We start from the raw sequence: 25,227 nt of genomic DNA, 5'->3' as shown, positions 1-25,227 counted from the left end.
GACATCAAACCAACGGCTCTTTTAAGAGCCACACACTTTCTCTATGGAGACAAACTGTCCTGACTCGAACAACATGTGCACCAACACTCAAATAGACACTTTACACTAAGACTGGAACTGTGGTGAATTCAATCATGGTGGAATTTAATACTTATGGTTCATATTAGTTTTATTGTCCAGTGTCCCAACGCTCTGAATCATTCACACAATGGATTCATTGGTTCCGTTGATCATGTATCATTTCTTAACAATCAGTGTGTCCACATGACTTGCAAACACATTGATGATTAAATTAACAATATGTCAAATGTTGTTGCTACAGATCATCTAAAGGACAAACCGGTCTGAGGCACGTCTCTATATTTACTGATTCTTCTTCTGGCTTTTTGGCTCTTAGCTATGAACAGTTACGTGCATTACCGCCACCAACTGGTCTGGAGTGTGGACACAAAGACTGAGTTTGTGTTTGTTTACTGAAGGACTGTGCCTGTAAAAACAGTAGAAGAAGAAGTGGGACCTGGGGGTTGTTATGAAAGGTCGGCAGAAAGTTTACCAACAGAAAATATGTTGAATGGAGGAAAATACTTATAAATTGACCTCTGACAAACCAAAGGAACGGCACAGACTTCAACTGAGAAGTGAAAGTTAATGTGAGATGTGAAACGGGACCTGAGACAGAACCGGGGACAAACACCATGTTGTCTCCAGGATGGAAAACTAATGAGAGACAAAGACTTTCTGACACTGAAGTCTCAGGTTATCTGTTGAACAGGTAATTTACAACATCAATACAAAGTCAATCTGTTGTTCAATAGATTATTATTTTTTGTATATTCAAACTGATGCTGTTATAGTAACATTTACATTGTTACAGATTCATATTGTGAATTACTCCAGACTAAGATCACTGTAGTACTTGTTGACTTATCCTAGATCTATTTATTTGGTTTAGTGAACTTCCCACCATCTCAGGATGTAAAATCATTTATTACAGGAGAAGACCACTGTGTCATGTATCACTTATTTTCTTACTGTTCTTTTACAGCTTTCTCACCCTGATACATCAAGTTCAATGACAAACCTGTTTCAGATCCAACTGTATTCAGCAACTGAGTTTGCACTGGAACACAGGCAAGTCAATGCATTGAACAGTTGTTAATTATCTAATGTTGTATTAACAACAAGTTTATTTCTTCCATTCTGTTATTTCATCTGCTTTCTTGCTGCCATTTTAGCATTGTAATATTAATTATTGTTTTTCACAGCTTGCATCTGCAATTGATCACTCACATGCACAGTCAATGTTTAAAGTTCTTTAAATGTATATCAGATATTGAATGATTTCAGCTAAAGAAGACTACAAATATTTGATTAAATTCAAAAAATGCATTTTTTATAAATATGCAAAAAGGATGCACTCTTTGTGTTTTGACATCATTCTTGTGGAATACAAACCCTGTAAGTCTTACTCATATCACCTTTGCTTTTGTAAAACTAGATACATTTGACAGGTGTGTGAATACGTGGTACTGTACAAAACCTTCAGAGGGACAAATACAGCAGCTGGGGATGACAAGATGGGTTCCCTGGCCTAAAGAGCCATGTTGATAATAAATAAAATGTTGATATGCTGCGGTAAAAGTGTTGTCATCCCCACGCTCTCTAATATGGTCTAACACCGTAACATCTTCCTGGTACTGCCTGTGAACATGTTAAACACTTCTGGGCAGTACTGGGAGAAGTGCGGTGGTAGACTCACAGTTTTCAGGATCTTGACCACAGCATTTCTTCTGACTGTCTGAAAGGTTAGTCTCTACAGTTCATAAGAACACCATGACACTCCAGCAGGAGGTGAGTCACCATGTCTGTAGCTGTCAGCTCCTGTGCTGCTCCACACTCATCTCCTCAATAAGTGTCTGAAAACATAAACAAAGGAGAAGCTCAGATAAGGCTTTATTATTAGCTCTATATTATGTTGGTTATATGATAAGGCCAGTTATTAGGGGTTATAGGCTGCAATGTTTCTTGTATCCCACATATGCAAAACAATAACAACATATTCCTGTAACATACAGTATTTCTATAATAATTGTTCAGTGGTGTCTCTGAGGTTTTACAGTCAGTGGCTGACGTGCACTGCACAGCTAATGTTACAGTAACATTATTCAGTAAGATGTGCACACAGAGCTGTGGTATGAAAACACTTGTGTTGTATTGTTCTTGTTGATATCAAGCAGACCATGTAGTCATATAATGAAAACACAAACCTGTAGCTTCAATCTGCTCCCAGTGGTCCAGTCTCTCCTCCTCCTCACGGCTGCAGCTCCAGGATCTCCTCCTCTTCTCTTGCTCACCTCAGTACAGAACTCAAGTGTTTCAGCACGTAAACAGAGAAGACAAGTGTCTCCTGCTAACGCCATCTCCCTGTTATACGAGCCTGTGTGCTAACATTAGCCAGCATCAATAGTGTTAGCCTGCATTAGCATTCAGCTAATTCAGCTACCTAATGTCAGTAATAAAGCACTACCACAGCATGTTAACACATTGTCTTCATGTAAACTATTAACTACAGTTTGCATATTAACTAACATAAACAACAAGGTGTAGCATATATATATTTGTAACCATTGTATTGCAAATTAATGATTGAACCCTTCTCTGTGGACCTGCTGTTTTAGATGCAGTGGGAAGAGAGTGAGTGTCATAGATTTGATATAATGATTCAATTGAAAGTGATAACTGTGCAGATTAAATTATATTATCAGTCCCATCTACAATTGAAAATATTTTTAAGCCCATTAGCAGGTTGAAATGTTGGACGTGTTTTGTCCCATGTCTCAAGAATCAGTGATGTGTGTTATTCATGGGGAGGAGGTGGTGGATGTTTTCCCTGGTGGTTATAATTGTATTTGTAAAGAAGCTCATGAAATTGTAGCTTCTCAGTGTTGTCAATAGTTGTACATTAATAATGGTCGCACAGAAGAGGACTAGTAGGAAATATTGTTTCATTTGTATTGTCATATGTCAGAAGATATAAATGTCGTCATCAGAACGGCTGTAATCGTAGTTTTCCTCCATGTTGTCCTCCTGCTCTGACACATCCTCCTTCAAATCGCTTCCTCATCTTGGAAGATCAGATCAAGGGCGTCTTGCACAGTTTGTCTTGCTGTCCTAACCTCAGTCACTGAAATGGCAGCTCACTTACATTAATAATCTCATTATAAAGACCAGTAATTTCAAATACATGGATTGCAATGTATATATTTATTGGATTATTTTGTTACATATTTCATGCTTTCAGGTGCAGGTCTGTTATCTGTGTCAAGTCACCTTCTGACCTCTGTTCCTTATGTGAACCATATATAATCACTCTTATGCTGTTTTACTCTTTTACTGTTTTGAGATCTGCGAGATCTGCCCCCACCCTTCATTACATTGATCATTGAATCAACAGTGTGAGTAAACTTTTGATAACGTTCCTCTATTGTACTGACACATGGCTGTGGATGAAATGTCAGGAGTTGATTGTTGAAAGATGTTTACAGTGTTATCTGATCTAGAGTTGTGACGTTCACGAACGAACCAAATCTTTTGTCTGGCTCATTAACATGAACGATGGGAACTGAGTCGCGTTTGGTTGGGAGCCGTTCTTTTTTTTCTCTCTCCTTGAGTTCACACCTATGGTTCACAGTTGCTCACACAACCAACCAACACACATCCCACTCATCATCAATGGCAGTGCAGTAGAGTCTGTGAAAAGCACAAAGTTCCTGGGAGTGCACATCACGAATGACCTCTCATGGACTACCAACACCACCGCACTGGTCAAGAAAGCGCAGACACGACTCCACTTCCTGAGAAGGATGAGAAGAGCTGATCTCCCCACTTCTGCCTCACCATCTTCTTCACAGGTGCTATTGAGAGCATCCTGACCAGCAACGTCTCTGTCTGGTACGGCAGCTGTCTAGCTGCAGACAAGAAGGCACTGCAGAGGGTGGTGAGGACAGCAGAAAAGATCATCAGGTCATCCCTACCAGCCATTCAGGAACTGTACACTTCACACTGTTCCAAGCGGGCAATGAACATCATCAAAGACACAACTCATCCAGCACACAGTCTGTTCTCCCTTCTACCATCAGGGAAGCGGTACCGCAACCTGCGGGCCCGCACAAGCAGACTGAGTAACAGCTTCTTTCCACAAGCCATCAGACTCAACACACTGAAGAAAACCACATGAACATTCCATAGTCACTTCACCATGCCACTGGCACTTTACTTTACTGTTGCACCTTGTGACCACTGTACTTCTGCTGCTATGTGTGTGTGTGTGTGTGTGTGTGTGTGTGTGTGTGTGTGTGTGTGTGTGTGTGTGTGTGTGTGAGTGTGTGAGTGTGTGAGAGAGTGAGAGTGTGTTTGAGAGAGAGATTATTGTCAATGTCTATTTAAATGTTTCAAACTTGCACATTGGAGACTGGTCAAACGCAATTTCAAACTTCTGTGCTAACCCTGTTACATTGATTTTTGACAATAAAGTACACTTGACTTGACTTGACTTGACAAGCTCCTCCACTGAGTGAGACGGAGAGAGCATGGGGAGGAGCACCTAAGCAACACGTTGTGCATGCTCCCTTCATGTGAGGGCCTCAGTGAAAAACAAAGGGAAAAAAAAGCGAGTGCATCTGAGTCGGCAGTGCAGTGAACAGCAGCCTGAAAGAGGGGGAGGACCGTCCGTCGTCGTTCTGCAAAATGAGCCCAAGGAAAAGGAGCAGCATTTAGATGCACTTTTCGCTTGAGGCAGACAGAAAGGCTAAGTGCTATATTTGCCAGAAGTTAATTTCATTGAAATCTGGCTCCACAAATAATTTGCACAGGCATTATAAAACTCAACACCCCATTGTTAAAATCTCAGTGAGGAGAGAGCATGACTCTGACGATGAAGTGGAGAGTGCCAGTACTTCTGCCTCCACATCAGGCAGACGTAGGTGTTGCATGAATAACACAAGTCAAAGTAGTTTTACACACATACACACACTTTATACAAAGGGTAAATAGTGATATTACTGTCAACTCAGAGGGATATAGCAGTGGAATATTTACAATTAATCCATATCAGACTTTAAAATCTTGTCCACACGCGTCAAATGAAGCCATAATCAATATTTCAGAATAATTCAAACTGAAATATTGGTGGGAAATCTGAGTTCAAAATTGGTCTGATCCAAATCTCAGCCCATCATTCCTCCCTGTGATGATTTCCAGAATAAAATGAATTAACCCAGGCTGGCTTCTTAAAAGTGAATTAATATAAAAATGAGCCAGTCTTTTAAATGGCTCTTTGAAATGACCAGATCCCAAATATTCAGCTCCCTCCAAAGATCCATAAATCCCATCTCTAATCTGATCAGCACAGACAATAATAGAATGTCTGTCCAGAATCAGTGTGGTCTGTTATTGTAAATTTAAAAAATGGTCTGACAGATCTAGAGTGTGATTGAAAGTGAATGGTTTATTCACATTATTTGTCTATTAATGAATTAAATGCTGAACTATGAACGTCATTAGCAACATCACTTATATTGGTTGATTATTTGGTGATGAAAGCTTCTAGATCTATGATCAGTCAGTAACTAGTGAGAGCAGCGGAGGAGTTTTGTCTTGAGTGCAGTGAAGTGGCTCTTAAAAGAGCCGTTGTTATCGTGAGTGGAGCAGCAGCAGTAGCAGTTTAAGCTCTCTCTCCGCGGATGCGGCGGGCCAGCTGGATGTCCTTGGGCATGATGGTCACCCTCTTGGCGTGGATGGCGCACAGGTTGGTGTCCTCGAACAGGCCGACCAGGTAAGCCTCGCTGGCCTCCTGCAGAGCCATGACAGCGGAGCTCTGGAAGCGCAGGTCGGTCTTGAAATCCTGAGCGATTTCTCTGACCAGGCGCTGGAAGGGCAGCTTGCGGATCAGCAGCTCCGTAGATTTCTGGTAGCGACGGATCTCTCTCAGAGCCACGGTACCGGGCCTGTAACGGTGAGGCTTCTTCACGCCGCCGGTGGCCGGGGCGCTCTTACGCGCAGCCTTGGTGGCCAGCTGCTTCCTGGGGGCTTTGCCTCCGGTGGATTTACGAGCGGTCTGCTTGGTTCTTGCCATTTTGTCTCTTCTTTCTCTGATCGGGAGAAAAAGTGAAGTCGAGCAGCGACACTCTGCTTTTAAACGACGGAGCCAGTCGTGAAATGGTGACGTGATTTCAGATCCCCGGGTCCTGATTGGTGAGAGGCTCCTCCTGAAGCTCAACGCCGCCGAAAGGAGCGACCCACCGCCCGAGTCCCCGCTGCTTATTGGAGAAAAAAAGTGTAGAGCGACCCCCCCTGCTCCGCTGGAGTCTTCTTCTCTGGTTGGTCTGGCATGATCCGTCCCGCGCGATCCGCTGATATATAAGCGAGGGTTCGAGCTGTTTGCCGCAGTTTCTCTTGACGTGTTTCAGGAAACGATTTGAAAATGTCTGGAAGAGGCAAAACCGGCGGAAAGGCCAGAGCGAAGGCAAAGACCCGCTCGTCCCGCGCTGGGCTCCAGTTCCCCGTCGGTCGTGTCCACAGGCTGCTGCGTAAAGGCAACTATGCTCAGCGCGTCGGTGCCGGCGCCCCCGTCTACCTGGCGGCTGTGCTGGAGTACCTGACCGCTGAGATCCTGGAGCTGGCTGGAAACGCTGCCCGCGACAACAAGAAGACCCGTATCATCCCCCGCCACCTGCAGCTGGCCGTCCGCAACGACGAGGAGCTCAACAAACTCCTGGGCGGAGTGACCATCGCTCAGGGCGGCGTGCTGCCCAACATCCAGGCTGTTCTGTTGCCCAAGAAGACCGAGAAGGCCGCCAAGTCCAAGTAAAGCGAAGCTGCTGGAAACCACCAACACAAAGGCTCTTTTAAGAGCCACACACTCACCTCTGGTAAAGAGCAAGTCTCCACATGTCCTAATCTAACTTGGAAAATACACAAGTACTGAACAAACAAGGAACAGAAGTTATACCTCAGGTTGTTGGGTACCCATAGCAGATAAAGCATGTGATTAGTATTGTTTCAGATTTACACTCTATGGGTAAATGGTGCCACATTAATAACTGGTACAACATATTCCATCAATTTAACAAAGGCAAAAACGTTTTAAGTAAAACCATATGGTTGTTTACTGTTGTTCAACATGTTACTCAAACATTTTAGTAAGGGTTAAATTCTGACCTTTTTGTGTTAGATACAGAAAGAATGTATGTATACATGGACTTTTGTGTAGTTAACATGTTTGTGTGACTCGAACATGACATTAGCCAACAAGGTATCCATTAAATACACATTTTAACACATACATAAACTTTTACAGTTTGTATATGTGTTATAATTCAGTGAGCAATGACTCAATTTATTCCACATGCACCATTTTCACAAAACTGGTTCACACAGTAACTCAGATCAACAGTTATTTTGAGGTTATGAACATGATTAATTCACTTTGCATGACTGACTGGTTCATCTTACTCTGTTCTCCCCACGTGTGTATTTAAATGTGTAGCCTGTTTCCACAGAGACTTGAAGTGTAAAGCGGCTGCGCTCTGCTCCACAACATCCATTCAGAGAAACAAACTGTTGAAGTACAGCACCTAAACACAACTAACTGCTCTGTCCATGGTCCTGAAACAATGTGTCTAATTTAGTAGTTTAAAATTTTATTCTGAAAGTTGTGAACACACCTACACAGGGCTGTTGTCAAGGTGGAGAGAACAAGTCAGGATAGGGTTCGAGAGGTTTAGATAAAAAGGTAAAGAGATTATGATTTGAAAGAAACTCTTTTAAATCTGAAAAACTAAATTGCTATTGAGCAATTACATGTGAGCACTGGGTGTAAATGACTATATGTGGACACACCCAAGCAGAGTCATAGTCAAGATTTGAAAAACAATCTTCAGGTGGGAGTTACTTAGATTTACTTCCACACAAGATCTGTTGATATTTACATGAAACAAATTAACTTAGTGTTTGAATCATTAGATGAGAATAAAACAGGAGCAGCTGACCTACTGGAAAACAAAGCTTCTGACAGGACATGTAGGAGACTTCATCATGGTAGTGGACGATGTTCTGGTTCACAGATTTGGAGGGCAGCGCCATCTCTTGGTTCCCTCGTGTAACTACATCTCATCACAGTGGCACCACTCGGAGAGCATGAGTGCTCAGTGTGAGTAAGATGCTGTGATCTCATTATCTCTCCCACATTTCTCTCGTGTCACCCCAACCAGTCGAGGCAGATGGCCACAGACACTGAGTCTGGTTCTAGAAGTGTATTTCTGTTAAAGGGGAGTTTGTTCTATTCTCTCCACAGTCGTCAGTGTTTCTCATTGTGAGAACCGTTGGGTTTCTCTATAATGTTGTACGGCCTCTGTAAAGTGCCCTGAGATGTTATTATTCTGTGCTATACAAATACAATAAAATATCAATAATGTATGTGAAGAGTCTGTCAGGATCACATATCACAATCAGAAAATCTAATTGTAGAAATATATGATGTAAAGAAGATATTGTCTAATTTCTAAACAGCTCACCCGCATCTAAGTAAGTCTTTCTCATGCTATATATATATATACACTCTTTAAGAAGAAGACAATCTCAAGTATAATTATATGATGTAAAGCTGAACATCATGTTGCACAGTGTGTGTGTGTGTGCGTGTGTGTGTCAGTAGTAGTCTGCTTCTCCTTCACAGTGTCTTTTAAGATGTTTAAAACGACTTGATAGTACTTTGATGTATTTGACATTAAATTACTTCTTAATCTTGACATTGTAACAAATAAATATTGAACATATTTTGTGTGTGTGTGAGAATAGTAGCCTGCTTCTACTTCAGTGTCTAAATATCGTTTAAATTAATTTGTATTTAATGTATTTAACATTAAATAACAAATAAATATTGAACATGTTTCTATCTAACTCGACTCTCTTTAGTTAAGAAGTCAGTCTCTACATATGTGTTGCCAGTGAGTGACAGTGGTGATGTTTGATGAGGAAGCAGCTCTTTGTGGATCGACGTGTGTGGCTCTTAAAAGAGCCTTTTAGCAGGATGAACATGTTTCACAGTGAGGACAGCTCACTTCTTCTTGGCTGCTGTCTTCTTCACTTTGGGTTTGGCAGCCTTCTTCGCGGGGGCTTTCTTGGCTGCAGGAGCCTTTTTCGCCACCTTCTTGGGGCTCTTGACTGCCACCTTCTTAGGGCTCTTCGCCACCTTCTTGGGGCTCTTGGCTGCTTTCTTGGCCGCTGCTGGTTTCGTCGCCTTCTTCGGGGACTTTTTAGCGGCTGCTGGCTTCTTGGCTGCCGCTGCTTTGGCCTTTTTGGCCGCTAGGGGTTTCTTGGCGGCGGGCTTCTTCACTTTGGGAGCAGCCGTCTTGACCGGCTTCTTCACCTTGGGCTCCACCTTCTTGTTGATCTTGAACGAGCCGGAGGCCCCGGTTCCCTTTGTCTGGACCAGAGTCCCCTTGATCACCAGGCCCTTGATGGCGGTGTTGACGCGGGACTTGTTCTTCTCCACATCGTAGCCTCCGGCAGCCAGAGCCTTCTTGAGGGCGGCCGCTGACACGCCGCTCCGCTCCTTGGACGCGGACACGGCTTCGATGATGATCTCCCTGACGCTGGGGCCGACCTTCTTCGGTTTCACAACCTTCTTCTTGGCCGCTTTGGCCGGGGCGGCGGCTGGAGCTGGAGGGACTTCTGCCATCTTTGTCTCTGAGTTTAAATCAACGAGGAACTATCGGAGTGAGTGACCGGACTGATGAAGAGTCCCGATCGGGAGGCGGTACTTGAACACACCATGAGAACCGTGGAGACTCAATCCAGCCGTGGCTCCTGTGTGCAGTGTGAACGCCGAGACACTTGTGTTTTCTCTTCACTGATAAACGAGTGAAACATCAGTGGGTGAGCGGTGCTGGAGGCTGACAGTGAGGAAGCAGGTAGCGGACTTGTGTGTCTTCATATTGAAGTCATGAAGAGCTCTGATGCTCTCTGCATTTTGTCGGTGGAGCCTCCAAACCTCACCCGTTCACCGCGGTGAGCAGCGCTGCTCGGTGGCTTTTCCCACTCGTTTCTCTCCTAAAATGACTTGAAAAGCACCACAGCTCCACCAACATCCGTCTCCCAGCTGCTCCACATGTTTGTTCAGAGAGACCGAGTCAAAACAAGCACCTGCTGATGATCCTTTGGAAGAAAGTCAGGTTATTGTGCAGGCAGCAAACACACCGCTGATGGCCGAGGCTCATGGTGAAGTGGAGCCAGACTTTCTATCAGAGCCGTGAACGTTTCATGCTGAGGATGCTGGAGAGTCATTCTATCATTAGAGCTACATTTCATGTCCATGGGTTGGATTAGTCAATTTGACTAAATATTCACTTCAAACTATGATCACATTAATATTGGGCCACATTTATCTTTCATTTAATACAAAAAGTCAACAGGTTCCATAATTTATTAGAAAATGTGTATGAAATACTGGAATATGCATTTTTTCTGCTGTCCATTTTAGTAAAAACCTAATCTTCATTTAAATACTATGCTGCAAGTGTTTGTATATTACGTTCATCATTATATATGCAAAATAATCATTAAACAATGACAAAGGTTTATCAAAAACTATTTGTCTCATGCATTAAATTATTCCCTTTGTGTGTTTCAAATAGTCTCAGAATTTTATAGCCAGTAACATATTCATATTACAAATGAAGACCTCAGTCTCAACAGACACTCAAGTGTATCCAGAATATACACCCTCAGGGACAATCATGTTGGATGCTCTCACCATTCTTTTTTATTTATTTTGTGAATTGATAGTCATCAACTATATCAGGAATTAGTTGAGGTCTTGTTTAGACATTTAGCTGCTCCAGATTCATGGTCCTGATGTTGTGCATGCTGGATCACTGTCATGTTTACTGGAGCACTTTAATACAATGCAGGACTTTGTCAATGTTTGTATGAAAATCTGTGTGACTCTTTTGAATCATGTCTATAATCACACATGTGACCGGACACACACAGCACTACACTTTTAAAACCTGATTATAAAAACATAATGAAAAGTACCTTCAGAGTTATTGTATATGACTACAGTACTTCTACTTTTCTATTCATTGTGTGTATTTCTAACTTGTCATTACTCCTTCCACTGTATTTGTTTCATGACACTATTATCTTATAAATGTGACTCTTGTACTTTACTCTTCCATTAGCAGGAGCTGCAGATGTTAGCATTTAAATCAAGTGTAGTGTGCAGTCTGGGTTAAAGTCAAGTTTTGACCAAGGTGTTTACATCATAGTGAGCAACATCTCAAACCTATGACTAACTGGAAGACACAGGAATAGACTTATGTATCATTTTTGTTGTATATTATTTCCAACCTTGGCAATGGCCCTGCATCGATGTGTTCACACACTTGGAGATACAATCAAAAGCACATTTCACAAAGGCTACACATTTTCACAGTATGATTTTCAACTACTAAATTGGACACATTGTTTCAGGGACATGGACAAAGACAAACAGTTACATTGTCAATCGGTCCTATTCATCATGAGATTTTTATATATTTGTTCTCATTTTAACCCTCCTATTGTCCTTGGGGTCATTTTGACAGTATTACATGTTTAACATCTCTAATTTATATAAATAAAAAAAAAGTTAACTTCATTTTTTGGCTTCACATATGATTCATGATTTATCTTCAATGACCTGGATGCATAGTGTACACCCAGGACCCAGGCTGTTTTAGATGTGTAGAAAAAACATATTTGAAGTATCAATGATTTACACATATTTATATTGGTTGTTTAGATGATATCGAGGTCACCATAACATCTACTTGTCTAATCATTAAAACTCTTCCCTCTGCTTTGGAGCCTAATCTACCGACCATAACTGTAGTGTGAGAACCACTGATGGTTCATCAGACATGGGGAGACATGCACAGCTGCTTTCTGAACCATTTCCCTCGGTGCTCTATGTGCTTTGTGTTATACTTCTCTAATCAGTCCTAATGTAACTCTTATCTTTAACCAAGCTTGTTACAGACTCTATTCCTACTTGACGGGAACATGAAGGTTTTCCTGGAGAATGTGATCCGAATGTGATGAGCAGGCACAGGATGAACATCCTCTACTGGGCCTTCTTGTGAAGGTGTCGATGTTGGAGGCCCACTTTAGCTTTTTGTCCTGGTAGATTGTGGATCACTGAAACCTGAAGGTCTCCACAGCAGACACAGTGCTGTTGAGGATGGTGAGGGGGCAGTGTTGGGGGGTTCCTCTTGAAGTCCAGAATCATCTCCTTGTTCTGACCACACCAGAGGACCAGCTGTTCAACCTTCCATCTGTACACAGACTCATCACTGTCCCTGATGAGGCTGATGACTCTTGTGTCATCAGGGTCAACATTTATTAAACAGTATAGACAGGATATTGGATAAATTGCAAAATAAAACATATTTAGGTCGACTACATTCTTCTTTTATTTACATGTGCCAGGGCCAGATGTTTGGCATCTGTTCTAGGCTGCCAGTTCATTAATGTTTGGAGTTAGATTATTTGCTGTGGAAACCCTCAAGATGTAGTGAGGGTGTGCATCACTGAAGCAACTTCTACAGCTGCATCATCGGGAGCATATTGACCAGCTGCATCACTGTGTGGTACGGCAGCACATCTACTATGGACCGCAAACGCCTGCAGAGAGTGGTGAGGACAGCAGAACAAAATCATCAAGACCTCACTGCCCTCTCTGCACCTCATTCACCTTGTTTCTGCCTTACTCTTAAACATGTTCATATCCTTTTTATATTTTATGTAAATATTGTATTCTCATGTAAATTTTGGTCGGCTGGTATTCCAGAAAGGAAAGCACAAGAATTTAAATTCACATCTTCATCACAGAGAAAAGCGTGTGGGGGAACTTGATGGGGCCCAGAGAGCAGCACACAGGCTCTGGCTGTGCACTCCACCTGGCTCTCTGGCCAGAGTGAGATGGAGAGAGAAAGACAGAAGGAAAGAGAGAGAGAGAGAGAGAGAGAGTTTCCTGAAAGACACGCTGAAATTGATTGGGCAGGCACTGGGATCTCTGCAACGCTGGAAAAATAATATCATATCACCCAATACTCTGCGAGTGAGTGGAGAGGAGCACTCGCTCTGTGTGCGTCTAGCCTGACATTGTGCACCGACGGGCCAAGATAAGATAGACATATAAAATGCTTGAGTTTGACATCTCTGGTGTAGAGGGGGACTAAAAGTGGGAAGAGCACACTGATGCTGATGGTCCAGGTGCTGGATGTGATGTTCACCAGCCTCACCTGCTGCCACCTGCGGCGCCATCTTAACAACATCTGAAAATGTACAGAAATATGATCTCAGTGTAACGTGAGTGTTCAATGTAGGATAGTTGAATCTCTTGATGTGAAGGAACAACAGGATGTGTAAACATACACATGTAAACAACTAAACTAGAAATATTGATGTTAATTACCACAAACACATGAATGAGCCTGACTTACATTAGTAATCAACTGCTTAGTAACCTGCTAGCTGGACCCCATCCCTACTCAGCTCTTTAAAGAGGTTTTCTTAGAAGTCGACAGCACTGTATTGAATCTTATCAATAGCTCTTTATTAACTGGCTATGTACCACTGGCTTTTAAACTAGCAGTAATGAAGCCTCTGCTAAAGAAGCCTAGTTTAGATGCAGGTATCTTAGCATATTACAGACCTACATCAAACCTCCCCTTTACTTCTAAACTTTTAGAAAGAGCCGTTGTAAATCAGCTGCTCGATCACCTTAAGGGAAATGACCTGCAGGAGGCCTATCAGTCTGGATTTAGAATGCGCCATAGTACAGAGTCAGCACTTTTAAAAGTCTCAAATGATATTCTCCTAGCCTCTGACCAGGGACTTGTCTCCATGCTGGTCATGTTAGATCTCAGTGCTGCATTTGACACCATTGACCATAACATTCTCCTTCAAAGATTAGAGCAAGAGGTTGGGATTGGAGGGACAGCATTAAGCTGGTTTAGATCTTATTTATCAAATATATTCCACTTTGTTAGTGTTAATAATGAATACTCATCATACACTAAAGTTAATCATGGAGTTACACAAGGTTCGGTTCTTGGTCCAATACTCTTTAATTTATACATGTTACCATTAGGCAATATTATTAGAAAACATAACATTATTTTTCACTGCTTTGCAAATGACACCCAATTATATTTATCTATGAAGCCAGACGAACTGAACCATTTCATTTGATTTCAAAACTGTCTTAAGGACATCAAGGATCAGAATTTCTTATTGTTACTACAAAACTGAGGTCATAATCCTGGGTCCTGGGCATCTCAGAGAAACTCTGTCTAACCAGTCGGTGAACCTAGATGACATCCACCTGATTCCAGAATCCACTGTGAACAACCTAGGATTTCTGTTTGATGAAGATCTGTCATTTAACAAACAAATTAGTCAAACTTCCAGAACAGCTTTCTTTCATCTGCGTAATATATAGAGAATCACACACATCCTGTCAAAACAGGATTCTGAAAAATGCCTTTATTATGTCTAGGCTAGACTACTGCAACTCACTTTTATCAGGATGTCCCAGAAGATCCTTTACAACCCTTCAGCTCGTACATAACGCAGCTGCACGAGTACTGACAGGAACCAGAAGACGGGTTCACATTACTCCTGTCTTAGCTTCCCTTCACTGGCTCCCTGTTCAACAGAGGATTTATTTCAAAATCCTCCTACTTACCTGCAAGGCCCTCAACAACCAGGCCCCATCCTACATTAAAGAGCTCATAACCCCTTACTCCCCCCACACAGACCACTTTGCTCCCTAAACTCTGGTCTCCTTGTAGTGCCTCGAGTTACTAACAGTGGAATGGGTGGGTGAACTTTTAGTCACCAAGCTCATCTCCTGTGGAATTAGCTCCCACTCTCAGTGAGGGAGGCAGACACAGTCTCTACATTGAAGGCTAGACTTAAAACCTTCTTATTTGATAAAGCTTTTAGCTCAACCCTGAGCCATAGTCATCAAAAGTTATACTGCTATAGGCCTAGACTGCTGGGGATCACCCATCAGGCACCAGAAACCAGCATCTACTCTCTTCTTCTCTCTCTGCCTTGGGTCTTCTCCTCCCCTCCATAGTTCATGCTGTTTGGCTCTCTGGAGCCCGTCCTGGCTCGGGTCCTGATGAGGGATGGACCTAGTGGAGGTCGCCGGTCAGTAGCAGGGCTGACATGAGGGTCACGCAACCACCAGCATTCTCACCTGAGGACCTTTAACCTTTGGATCCATGGGTCCACCTGCTGCGCATGTTGGATCATGAGGGAGGCAGGAGCGCCCAGGGGGACCGACACGCCCTTGGAAGACCATGCCAACATCCACGTGGAGATTCCCGGGCTGGATTCAAGCCCATGACCTGAGACTGTGACTCCGACCCCCCCTCTTTCCTTTTTTTACCCTATTTCTTTTTTCTACACTCACCCCAACCGGTCCTGACAGAGGCCGTCCAGACCGAGCCCGGTTCTGCTCGCAAAAATGAATTGTTATACTATCCAACCGCAACTTCCTCTTTTTGCAGTATTTTGTATAGTTTTAACATGTTTTTCCTGTAAACATGTTCATTTTTATTGTTATATTTATTCATTTTTTTACTAAATGCTCCTTTCAGTGGTAGCTGCTGTAATTTTGCAATGCTTCATTGTGTGATGGCATTAAAGGCATTCTATTCAATTCTGTTCTATCAACAGAACCAATAAATCCATCGTCATTAGCAGACTCATCACACAAAGCCTCTTGATACAAACTTCCAGCAGTGTTCAGATCACTGGACTTTACTTGTGTATCACAGGAATGTGGGAAAATGTGTCGCCTTCAAGTTTATGTCCATTCACACAGAGTGTATTATGCAGAAATACTAAATGATCAGTCATTTGTTAGGAATGACTGCAACAAGAACACATTTCTATTAGTCTTCTTTGAGATAATAGACATGATGTCTTTATCAGGTCGCTTTAGTTCAGATAGTTTGAAATGATACTAATGTGATACTAACATCAATAATAAGAACATATATAGTTTCAGACATCATGCATTTCTTAACCCCCCAAATGTTCCAGTTCATCTCTACAGTTCAACCTCTGTCAGCAGCAGAATAATGGACTCTGGACATGGAGACACGCCCACTGCTGTTACACTGACGATCAACATTCAGCCAATCACAGAGAGGGAACAGCACAGCAGCTTTACATGTGTTGTGTTCAAATACAGCCTGTTCACTGAGGACTTCATTCATTTGATCGACTAATATCGTGACGATGCCTGAACCAGCGAAGTCCGCGCCCAAGAAGGGCTCCAAGAAAGCGGTGACGAAGGCCCCCGGTAAGGGCGGAAAGAAGAGGAGAAAGAGCAGGAAGGAGAGCTACGCCATCTACGTGTACAAGGTTCTGAAGCAGGTCCACCCCGACACTGGGATCTCCTCCAAGGCCATGGGCATCATGAACTCCTTCGTGAGCGACATCTTCGAGCGCATCGCCGGTGAGGCCTCTCGTCTGGCTCATTACAACAAGCGCTCCACCATCACCTCCAGGGAGATTCAGACCGCCGTCCGCCTGCTGCTGCCCGGTGAGCTGGCTAAACACGCCGTGTCTGAGGGCACCAAGGCCGTGACCAAGTACACCAGCTCCAAGTAAACCACTCTGGAGACATGACATCAAACCAACGGCTCTTTTAAGAGCCACACACTTTCTCTATGGAGACAAACTGTCCTGACTCGAACAACATGTGCACCAACACTCAAATAGCCACTTTACAGGAATGTTTTCTTGTTGCAGTATTTTTTCACAAATCACATCACAAGGAGTGAATTCAGTTATTAACTCAGTGTTAATGGACATGACAATAAATATATGATTAGAGACATGAACTTGAAATTGATATATTTTTCCACTGCTGGAAGTTTGTGTCAAGACATATTTTGTGATGAGTCTGCTAATGATAATGGATTTATTGGTTCTGTTGATCAGATCATTTGTTAACTTATTTAGATGGTTCAATCATTTAAAACTTAAAATGAGAAAAGAAAAACATTAGATATTTCAAACATTGAAAGTCAGGGCATCGATATCTCCAGTATTGTGAGCACAGAGTGTTCTTATAGAAAAGTTAATGCTGGGGAGAAGCCATGAAAAGTCAAGGAGGATTACAGGTGTAAAATAAAACATATTTTCTATTCAGAAAAACAAACATATTTTCTTTCACGTAGTACAGCAGGATCTGTGGGTTTTAACAAATGAACCAAGTTCCACTCCACCACCCATCGTATGACTGTAGTCCAGTCTGCATCCTCTTTCTGGACAGTCACATATGAACATGATACTTTACCAATCTGAGATAGTGAAGGTTCAATATCCATATTAGAGTTAAGATGTAAATGTGGATATGAATGTTGTGTTTTTATACATGTTGGGTGAAGACTCACTACAGAGAGAAACTGAATCTAATTGCTTTCATTCTTGTGCTAACCTGGTTTATATATGGTTGATTATTCATGGTTGATCATGTTTTCATCAATGATCAGACCCTGATTGATTGTTGTTCTCTGGAAGAACTAGTGATGAGTGTTGAGCAGAGGATGTGAGCTCTCATTGACTCAGTGTGTGGCTCTTAAAAGAGCCGTTGTGTTGTTGAGCTGTTGAAAGTGAGTTTATCCACCGAAGCCGTACAGAGTGCGGCCCTGTCTCTTCAGAGCATACACCACGTCCATGGCGGTCACGGTCTTCCTCTTGGCGTGCTCGGTGTAGGTGACAGCATCGCGGATGACATTCTCCAGGAAAACCTTCAACACGCCGCGGGTCTCCTCGTAGATCAGACCGGAGATACGCTTCACTCCGCCACGGCGAGCCAGGCGGCGGATGGCGGGCTTGGTGATTCCCTGGATGTTATCACGGAGAACTTTGCGGTGACGCTTTGCGCCTCCTTTACCGAGACCTTTTCCTCCCTTTCCTCGTCCAGACATTTCTCTTCAGTCAGATGAGATCTAGTCAATAGTGTGATCCACGGGTATCACAGCTATTCATAGGCTGCATGAGGACGTGGTAGAAGACAGAGGTGGACGTATTCCTCCTCTGTGGATCCGCTGATAATAAAGTCTATGGTGCGGAAGCGCCCCCACAGGAGCAGAGGTTGGATGTAGGACGGTAGATATTAAGGTCTGACACTTGACCAGTTTTGTGGAACAGTAGAACTGTAGCACGTTCCCGTCAAGTAGGAATAGAGTCTGTAACAAGCTTGGTTAAAGATAAGAGTTACATTAGGACTGATTAGAGAAGTATAACACAAAGCACATAGAGCACCGAGGGAAATGGTTCAGAAAGCTGCTGTGCATGTCTCCCCATGTCTGATGAACCATCAGTGGTTCTCACACGACAGTTATGGTCGGTAGATTAGGCTCCAAAGCAGAGGGAAGAGTTTTAATGATTAGAAAAGTAGATGTTATGGTGACCTCGATATCATCTAAACAACCAATATAAATATGTGTAAAACATTGATACTTCAAATATGTTTTTTTCTACACCTCTAAAACAGCCTGGGTCCTGGGTGTACACTATGCATCCAGGTCATTGAAAATAAATCATGAATCAAATGTGAAGCCAAAAAGTGAAGTTAACTATTTTGTTTTTATAATTTAGAGACATTAAACATTTAATGGTGTCAAAATGACCCCAAGGACAATAGGAGGGATAAAATGATAACAAATACATAACAATCTCACAATGAATAGGACCAATTGACAATGTAACTGTTTGTCTTTGTCCATGTCCCTGAAACAATGTGTTCAATTTAGTAGTTTAAAATCAGACTCTGGAAATGTGTAGAATTTGTGAGATGTGGTTTTGATTGTATCTCCAAGTGTGTGAACACATCGATGCAGGGCCATTGCCAAGGTTGGAAATAATATTCAACAAAATTTATACATTAGTCTATTCCTGTGTCTTCCAGTTAGTCATAGGTTTGAGTTGTTGCTCACTATGATGTAAACACCTTGGTCAAAACTTGACTTTAACCCAGACTGCACACTACACTTGATTTAAATGTTAACATCTGCAGCTCCTGCTAATGGCAGAGTAAAGTACAAGAGTCACATTTATAAGATAATAGTGTCATGAACCAAATACAGTGGAAGGAGTAGTGACAAGTTAGAAATACACACAATGAGTAGAAAAGTAGAAGTCATCTACTAATAAAGCTTGGAAATAATGTTTGGTCTTGACCACACAGCAGGCAGATTTATTGTTATCTTTTCAACTGTGTCTTTGCTTTCCTACTTTTGTGTCATGAGTTTAAAACTGAGATGAATAAAACACTGTTGTTGTTGTTTTGCTATGAGCTTGGATGGGGTGAGAGGAGGGATGAGGGATATTGATCTTGTTTTATTGTAGATATCATGGAAAACACTTTGTTTTATATTGTTTGTTTATAAAGTACTAGGTAAATGAAGTATGTTTAAATGGATAAAAATCCATGTTTACAGGCTAATTTACCCACAGCAATCTACACAAACTCAGACTGCACACGTGTGTATATTCTGGATACACAGAGTGTTTGTTGAGACTGAGGTCTTCATTTGTAATATGAATATGTTACTGGCTATAAAAGTCTGAGACTATTTGTTCTATAGATCAATAGCTATCAAACTGACAGCTTGACAGAAATGTATTTGAAACACACAAAGGGAATAATTTAATATATGAGACAAATAGTTTTTGATAAACCTTTGTCATTGTTTAATGATTATTTTGCATAAATAATGATGAACATACTATACAAACACTTGTATCTTTAAAATGAAGAACAAAAGTTTTTACGAAATCGAACAATAGCAAAAAAATGCAAATTCCAGTATATCATACACATTTTCTAATAAATGATGGAACCTGTTGAGTTTTTGTATTAAATGAAAGAGAAATGTGGCCCAATATTAATGTGATCATAGTTTGAAATTAATATTTAGTAAACTTGACTAATCCAACCCATGGACATGAAATGTAGCTCTAATGATAGAATGACTCTCCAGCATCCTCAGCATGAAACGTTCACGGCTCTGATAGAAAGTCTGGCTCCACTTCACCATGAGCCTCGGCCATCAGCGGTGTGTTTGCTGCCTGCACAATAACCTGACTTTCTTCCAAAGGATCATCAGCAGGTGCTTGTTTTGACTCGGTCTCTCTGAACAAACATGTGGAGCAGCTGGGAGACGGATGTTGGTGGAGCTGTGGTGCTTTTCAAGTCATTTTAGGAGAGAAACGAGTGGGAAAAGCCGCCGAGCAGCGCTGCTCACCGCGGTGAACGGGTGAGGTTTGGAGGCTCCACCGACAAAATGCAGAGAGCATCAGAGCTCTTCATGACTTCAATATGAAGACACACAAGTCCGCTACCTGCTTCCTCACTGTCAGCCTCCAGCACCGCTCACCCACTGATGTTTCACTCGTTTATCAGTGAAGAGAAAACACAAGTGTCTCGGCGTTCACACTGCACACAGGAGCCACGGCTGGATTGAGTCTACACGGTTCTCATGGTGTGTTCAAGTACCGCCTCCCGATCGGCACTCTTCATTAGTCCGTCAGTCACTCCGATAGTTCCTCGTTGATCTAAACTCAGAGACAAAGATGGCAGAAGTCCCTCCAGCTCCAGCCCCCGCCCCGGCCAAAGCGGCCAAGAAGAAGGTTGTGAAACCGAAGAAGGTCGGCCCCAGCGTCAGGGAGATCATCATCGAAGCCGTGTCCGCGTCCAAGGAGCGGAGCGGCGTGTCAGCGGCCGCCCTCAAGAAGGCTCTGGCTGCCGGAGGCTACGATGTGGAGAAGAACAAGTCCCGCGTCAACACCGCCATCAAGGGCCTGGTGATCAAGGGGACTCTGGTCCAGACCAAGGGAACCGGGGCCTCCGGCTCGTTCAAGATCAACAAGAAGGTGGAGCCCAAGGTGAAGAAGCCGGTCAAGACGGCTGCCCTCAAAGTGAAGAAGCCCGCCGCCAAGAAACCCCTAGCGGCTAAAAAGGCCAAAGCAGCGGCAGCCAAGAAGCCAGCAGCCGCTAAAAAGTCCCCGAAGAAGGTGACGAAACCCGCAGCGGCCAAGAAAGCAGCCAAGAGCCCCAAGAAGGTGGCCAAGAGCCCTAAGAAGGTGGCAGTCAAGAGCCCCAAGAAGGTGGCGAAAAAGGCTCCTGCAGCCAAGAAAGCCCCCGCGAAGAAGGCTGCCAAACCCAAAGTGAAGAAGACAGCAGCCAAGAAGAAGTGAGCTGTCCTCACTGTGAAACATGTTCATCCTGCTAAAAGGCTCTTTTAAGAGCCACACACGTCGATCCACAAAGAGCTGCTTCCTCATCAAACATCACCACTGTCACTCACTGGCAACACATATGTAGAGACTGACTTCTTAACTGAAGAGAGTCGAGTTAGATAGAAACATGTTCAATATTTATTTGTTACAATGACAAGTTATTTAATGTCAAATGCATCAAATACATTTAAAATATCTTTAGACACTGAAGGAGAAGCAGACTACTACTGACACACACACACACACCCACACACACACTGTGCAACATCATGTACATTGATTTCAGCTTTAGATCATATATTTATACTTTAGATTTTCTTCTTAAGAAGTATTCATTTGTCATATTTGGTTGTGTAGAAACATATTTATTGTCTTACTGTATATTTATATTTGTAAACGCATAAGAATGAGTCAGTTATTGACTTTGAGCTGCTTAGAATTGTCGATGTCCACTTTGCATGAGAATATGTAGTAACATCCGGATTCCAAGAGATGGCGCTGCACTACAATATGTGAACCAGAACACCGTCCACTACCATGATGAAGTCTCCTACATGTCCTGTCAGAAGCTTTGTTTTCCACTAGGTCAGCTGCTCCTGTTTTATTCTCATCTCATGATTCAAACACTACGTTAATTTGTTTCATGTAAATATCAACAGATCTTGTGTGGAAGTAAATCTAAGTAACTCCCACCTGAAGATTGTTTTTCACATCTTGACTATGACTCTGCTCGGGTGTGTCCACATATAGTCATTTACACCCAGTGCTCACATGTAATTGCTCAATAGCAATTTAGTTTTTCAGATTTAAAAGAGTTTCTTTCAAATCATAATCTCTTTACCTTTGTATCTAAACCTCTCGAACCCTATCCTGACTTGTTCTCTCCACCTTGACAACAGCCCTGTGTAGGTGTGTTCACACACTTGGAGCTCACGTTAAAACCTGAGACTGTATATAAAGATGGACGTAGTGTCCGTGACGTCACCCGTTGGTTTCTGAAGAGCGAAAATGAGGCTCGCAGTGGGCGTTTCACCCAGCGCCATCTTGCCGGTGTCTGACTCCTCCTAGTTCCTGGCTAACCCATAAATGGGCAAAGAGGAGGCGCGCGAGTGGACGCTAGGTGGGCCGAGTGAAGACTCACAACTGAGCCACTCCCACAGAGCTTATCGTTACCTGGTTAGCTCAGGCTAAGGAGCTAGGCTAAATGCTACCCGCGACTGCTAACCGGCTAGCGCTGCGGTGTTGTTGCTGGGATGGTCGAAGTCGTAACATCGAACCGAGCAGAGGTAAGTTACCCTGAAACTTTACAACCACAAAACCTATTGATGTATCTATTATCATTATCACACTACATATACTTACAAGCCTCAAGTGGTTTTTGATGTTATTGTGGTAACTTCCCGTTTATTTAACACGTCTAATGAACAGTTTGAAGCAAGTTAACTACTTTTATTAAAGGCTTGTGTTTTGTCATTTAATTGTAATTTTAATGAGTTCATATTAATAAGCTGCATGTGTAAGTTGCATGTGATACAGACTTGTATAACCGCCATTACTATTACAACCTCTTTTTTTTAGCCTGTTATAGAATTCACAGTGAATTAGACTCAGTGCAGATGTGATTATAATCTCCGCACACCACTGTTGTAAACAGTTCTGGTCCACATGATAATAATATTGAGTCCATTTCTATATGATTTGATAAACTTTAGATACAAAGTGTTGTCTTTTCTTTTTTGCCATAAGAGACAGAACACGGTCAGCACAGCTGTGTTCCTCAGGTTCGTCCGTCCCTAATAAAATGACAGGAAACATAAAGTGATGGCATTATTGCAGAGATAAGTGTTACTTTCAAACAAAGTCTGTGTCCTTATATTCTGTGGATATTCAACAATGTATTTGAATATGGTTTGGGATTAAACAGTGTACTACAAAGACAATGAGTGTGCAGTATGGAGTTCTTTCACATTAAAAGTATTGGATATATAATGTAATGCATCATGTGCAATAATTTGCTTTAATTGTTAGCAAGTTATGAAAACAGGTCTATACCTGGTAGGTAAAGTGTTCATTCATAAATAAAGTCCAGCTCAACAAGTTTCACACTGCAGCATCTGCACTAACGTTATTTCTGAACCAATAATATAATAAAACATTATTACTGAAGTTACTCACAGTAACGTAGTCAAGCCAAATAGTTCGCGAGCTGAACAACTTTACATGACGTTAGATATCTAACTTGGTGGAGCTCATTCACAAACCTCTCGAACCCTATCCTGACTTGTTTTCTCCACCTTGACAACAGCCCTGTGTAGGCTTGTTTACACAGTTGGAGCTAACGTTAAAACCACGTCTGACGAAGGCTACTAACTTTCAGAATATAAGTTTAAACTACTAAATTAGACACATTGTTTCAGGACCATGGACAGAGCAGTAAGTTGTGTTTAGGTGCTGTACTTCAACAGTTTGTTTCTCTGAATGGATGTTGTGGAGCAGAGCGCAGCCGCTTTACACTTCAAGTCTATGTGGAAACAGGCTACACATTTAAATACACACGTAGGGGAGAACAGAGTAAGATGAATCAGTCAGTCACGCAAAGTGAATTCATCATGTTCATAAACTCAAAATAACTGTTGATCTGAGTTACTGTGTGAACCAGTTTTGTGAAAATGGTGGATGTGGGATAAATTGAGCAATTGAGTCATTGCTCACAGATTTCTTACACACATACAAACTGTAAAAGTATATGTATGTGTTAAAATGTGTATTTAATGGATACCTTGTTGGCTGATGTCATGTTCGAGTCACACAAACATTTTTTAACTACACAAAAGTACATGTATACATACATTCTTTCTGTTTCTAACACAAAGAGGTCATAATTTAACCCTTACTAAAATGTTTGAGAAACATGTTGAACAACAGTAAACAAACATGGTTTTACTTAAAACGTTTTTGCCTTTGTTAAATTGATGGAATATATGTTGTATCAGTTATTAATGTGGCACCATTTACCCATAGAGGACTCAATTTACCCATCACTATGATCATTTAACCCACAACTTGAAATAATTTGTCAAATGACTTTTTTGTTTTGTTTTGAATGGATCATTGTCCTGAAACAATAATAATCACGAGTCTTTATTTTCTATGGGTACCCAACAACCTGAGGTATAACATCTGTACCGTGTTTGTTCGGTAATTGTGTATTTTCCAAGTTGGTGGGGGACATGAGGAGACTTGCTCTTTACCAGAGGTGAGTGTGTGGCTCTTAAAAGAGCCTTTGTGTTGGTGGTTTCCAGCAGCTTCGCTTTACTTGGACTTGGCGGCCTTCTCGGTCTTCTTGGGCAACAGAACAGCCTGGATGTTGGGCAGCACGCCGCCCTGAGCGATGGTCACTCCGCCCAGGAGTTTGTTGAGCTCCTCGTCGTTGCGGACGGCCAGCTGCAGGTGGCGGGGGATGATACGGGTCTTCTTGTTGTCGCGGGCGGCGTTTCCAGCCAGCTCCAGGATCTCAGCGGTCAGGTACTCCAGCACAGCCGCCAGGTAGACGGGGGCGCCGGCACCGACGCGCTGAGCATAGTTGCCTTTACGCAGCAGCCTGTGAACACGACCGACGGGGAACTGGAGCCCAGCGCGGGACGAGCGGGTCTTTGCCTTCGCTCTGGCCTTTCCGCCTGTTTTGCCTCTGCCAGACATTTTCAATTTGTTTCCGGAAACACGTCAAGAGAAACTGCGATAAACAGCTCGAACCCTCGCTTATATATCAGCGGATCACGCGGGACGGTTCATGCCGGACCAACCAGAGAAGAAGACTCCAGCGGATCACGGGAGGTCGTTCTGCACTTT

At 42.5% G+C, this 25,227-nt stretch overlaps 6 protein-coding genes across 6 annotated transcripts; 3 read left to right on the top strand and 3 right to left on the bottom strand.

Moving 5' to 3' along the window:
* Positions 1-5,422: 5,422 nt before the first annotated feature.
* On the bottom strand, positions 5,423-6,150 carry LOC138412304 (histone H3). The gene has a single exon (XM_069535944.1). It carries the CDS (start codon positions 6,131-6,133, stop codon positions 5,723-5,725), a length of 411 nt encoding a protein of 136 aa, XP_069392045.1. The 5' UTR covers positions 6,134-6,150; the 3' UTR covers positions 5,423-5,722.
* Positions 6,151-6,463: 313 nt separating this feature from the next.
* Positions 6,464-6,896, top strand: LOC138412267 (histone H2A). Its single transcript, XM_069535760.1, has one exon. The coding sequence runs from the start codon at positions 6,482-6,484 to the stop codon at positions 6,866-6,868; it is 387 nt and encodes a 128-aa protein (XP_069391861.1). The 5' UTR covers positions 6,464-6,481; the 3' UTR covers positions 6,869-6,896.
* Positions 6,897-9,059: 2,163 nt separating this feature from the next.
* On the bottom strand, positions 9,060-11,476 carry LOC138412428 (histone H1-like). The gene has a single exon (XM_069536276.1). The coding sequence runs from the start codon at positions 9,737-9,739 to the stop codon at positions 9,116-9,118; it is 624 nt and encodes a 207-aa protein (XP_069392377.1). The 5' UTR covers positions 9,740-11,476; the 3' UTR covers positions 9,060-9,115.
* A 4,880-nt stretch (positions 11,477-16,356) lies between these two features.
* LOC138412262 (histone H2B) lies at positions 16,357-17,941 on the top strand. The gene has a single exon (XM_069535742.1). It carries the CDS (start codon positions 16,363-16,365, stop codon positions 16,735-16,737), a length of 375 nt encoding a protein of 124 aa, XP_069391843.1. The 5' UTR covers positions 16,357-16,362; the 3' UTR covers positions 16,738-17,941.
* A 2,501-nt stretch (positions 17,942-20,442) lies between these two features.
* Positions 20,443-21,461, top strand: LOC138412232 (histone H1-like). Its single transcript, XM_069535659.1, has one exon. It carries the CDS (start codon positions 20,713-20,715, stop codon positions 21,334-21,336), a length of 624 nt encoding a protein of 207 aa, XP_069391760.1. The 5' UTR covers positions 20,443-20,712; the 3' UTR covers positions 21,337-21,461.
* Positions 21,462-24,670: 3,209 nt separating this feature from the next.
* LOC138412440 (histone H2A) lies at positions 24,671-25,212 on the bottom strand. The gene has a single exon (XM_069536288.1). The coding sequence runs from the start codon at positions 25,075-25,077 to the stop codon at positions 24,691-24,693; it is 387 nt and encodes a 128-aa protein (XP_069392389.1). The 5' UTR covers positions 25,078-25,212; the 3' UTR covers positions 24,671-24,690.
* Between the last annotated feature and the right edge of the window lie 15 nt (positions 25,213-25,227).

This window comes from Paralichthys olivaceus, chromosome 12, assembly GCF_024713975.1.
Source record: "Paralichthys olivaceus isolate ysfri-2021 chromosome 12, ASM2471397v2, whole genome shotgun sequence".
NCBI lineage: Eukaryota > Metazoa > Chordata > Actinopteri > Pleuronectiformes > Paralichthyidae > Paralichthys > Paralichthys olivaceus.
The sequence above is the reverse complement of the archived record's forward strand: the minus strand, read 5'-3'. Positions and strand labels throughout refer to the sequence as shown.

Coding starts and splice junctions, on each gene's coding strand:
- LOC138412304 (XM_069535944.1), bottom strand. CDS start 6,133: ATGGCAAGAACCAAGCAGACCGCTCGTAAATCCACCGGAGGCAAAGCC.
- LOC138412267 (XM_069535760.1), top strand. CDS start 6,482: ATGTCTGGAAGAGGCAAAACCGGCGGAAAGGCCAGAGCGAAGGCAAAG.
- LOC138412428 (XM_069536276.1), bottom strand. CDS start 9,739: ATGGCAGAAGTCCCTCCAGCTCCAGCCGCCGCCCCGGCCAAAGCGGCC.
- LOC138412262 (XM_069535742.1), top strand. CDS start 16,363: ATGCCTGAACCAGCGAAGTCCGCGCCCAAGAAGGGCTCCAAGAAAGCG.
- LOC138412232 (XM_069535659.1), top strand. CDS start 20,713: ATGGCAGAAGTCCCTCCAGCTCCAGCCCCCGCCCCGGCCAAAGCGGCC.
- LOC138412440 (XM_069536288.1), bottom strand. CDS start 25,077: ATGTCTGGCAGAGGCAAAACAGGCGGAAAGGCCAGAGCGAAGGCAAAG.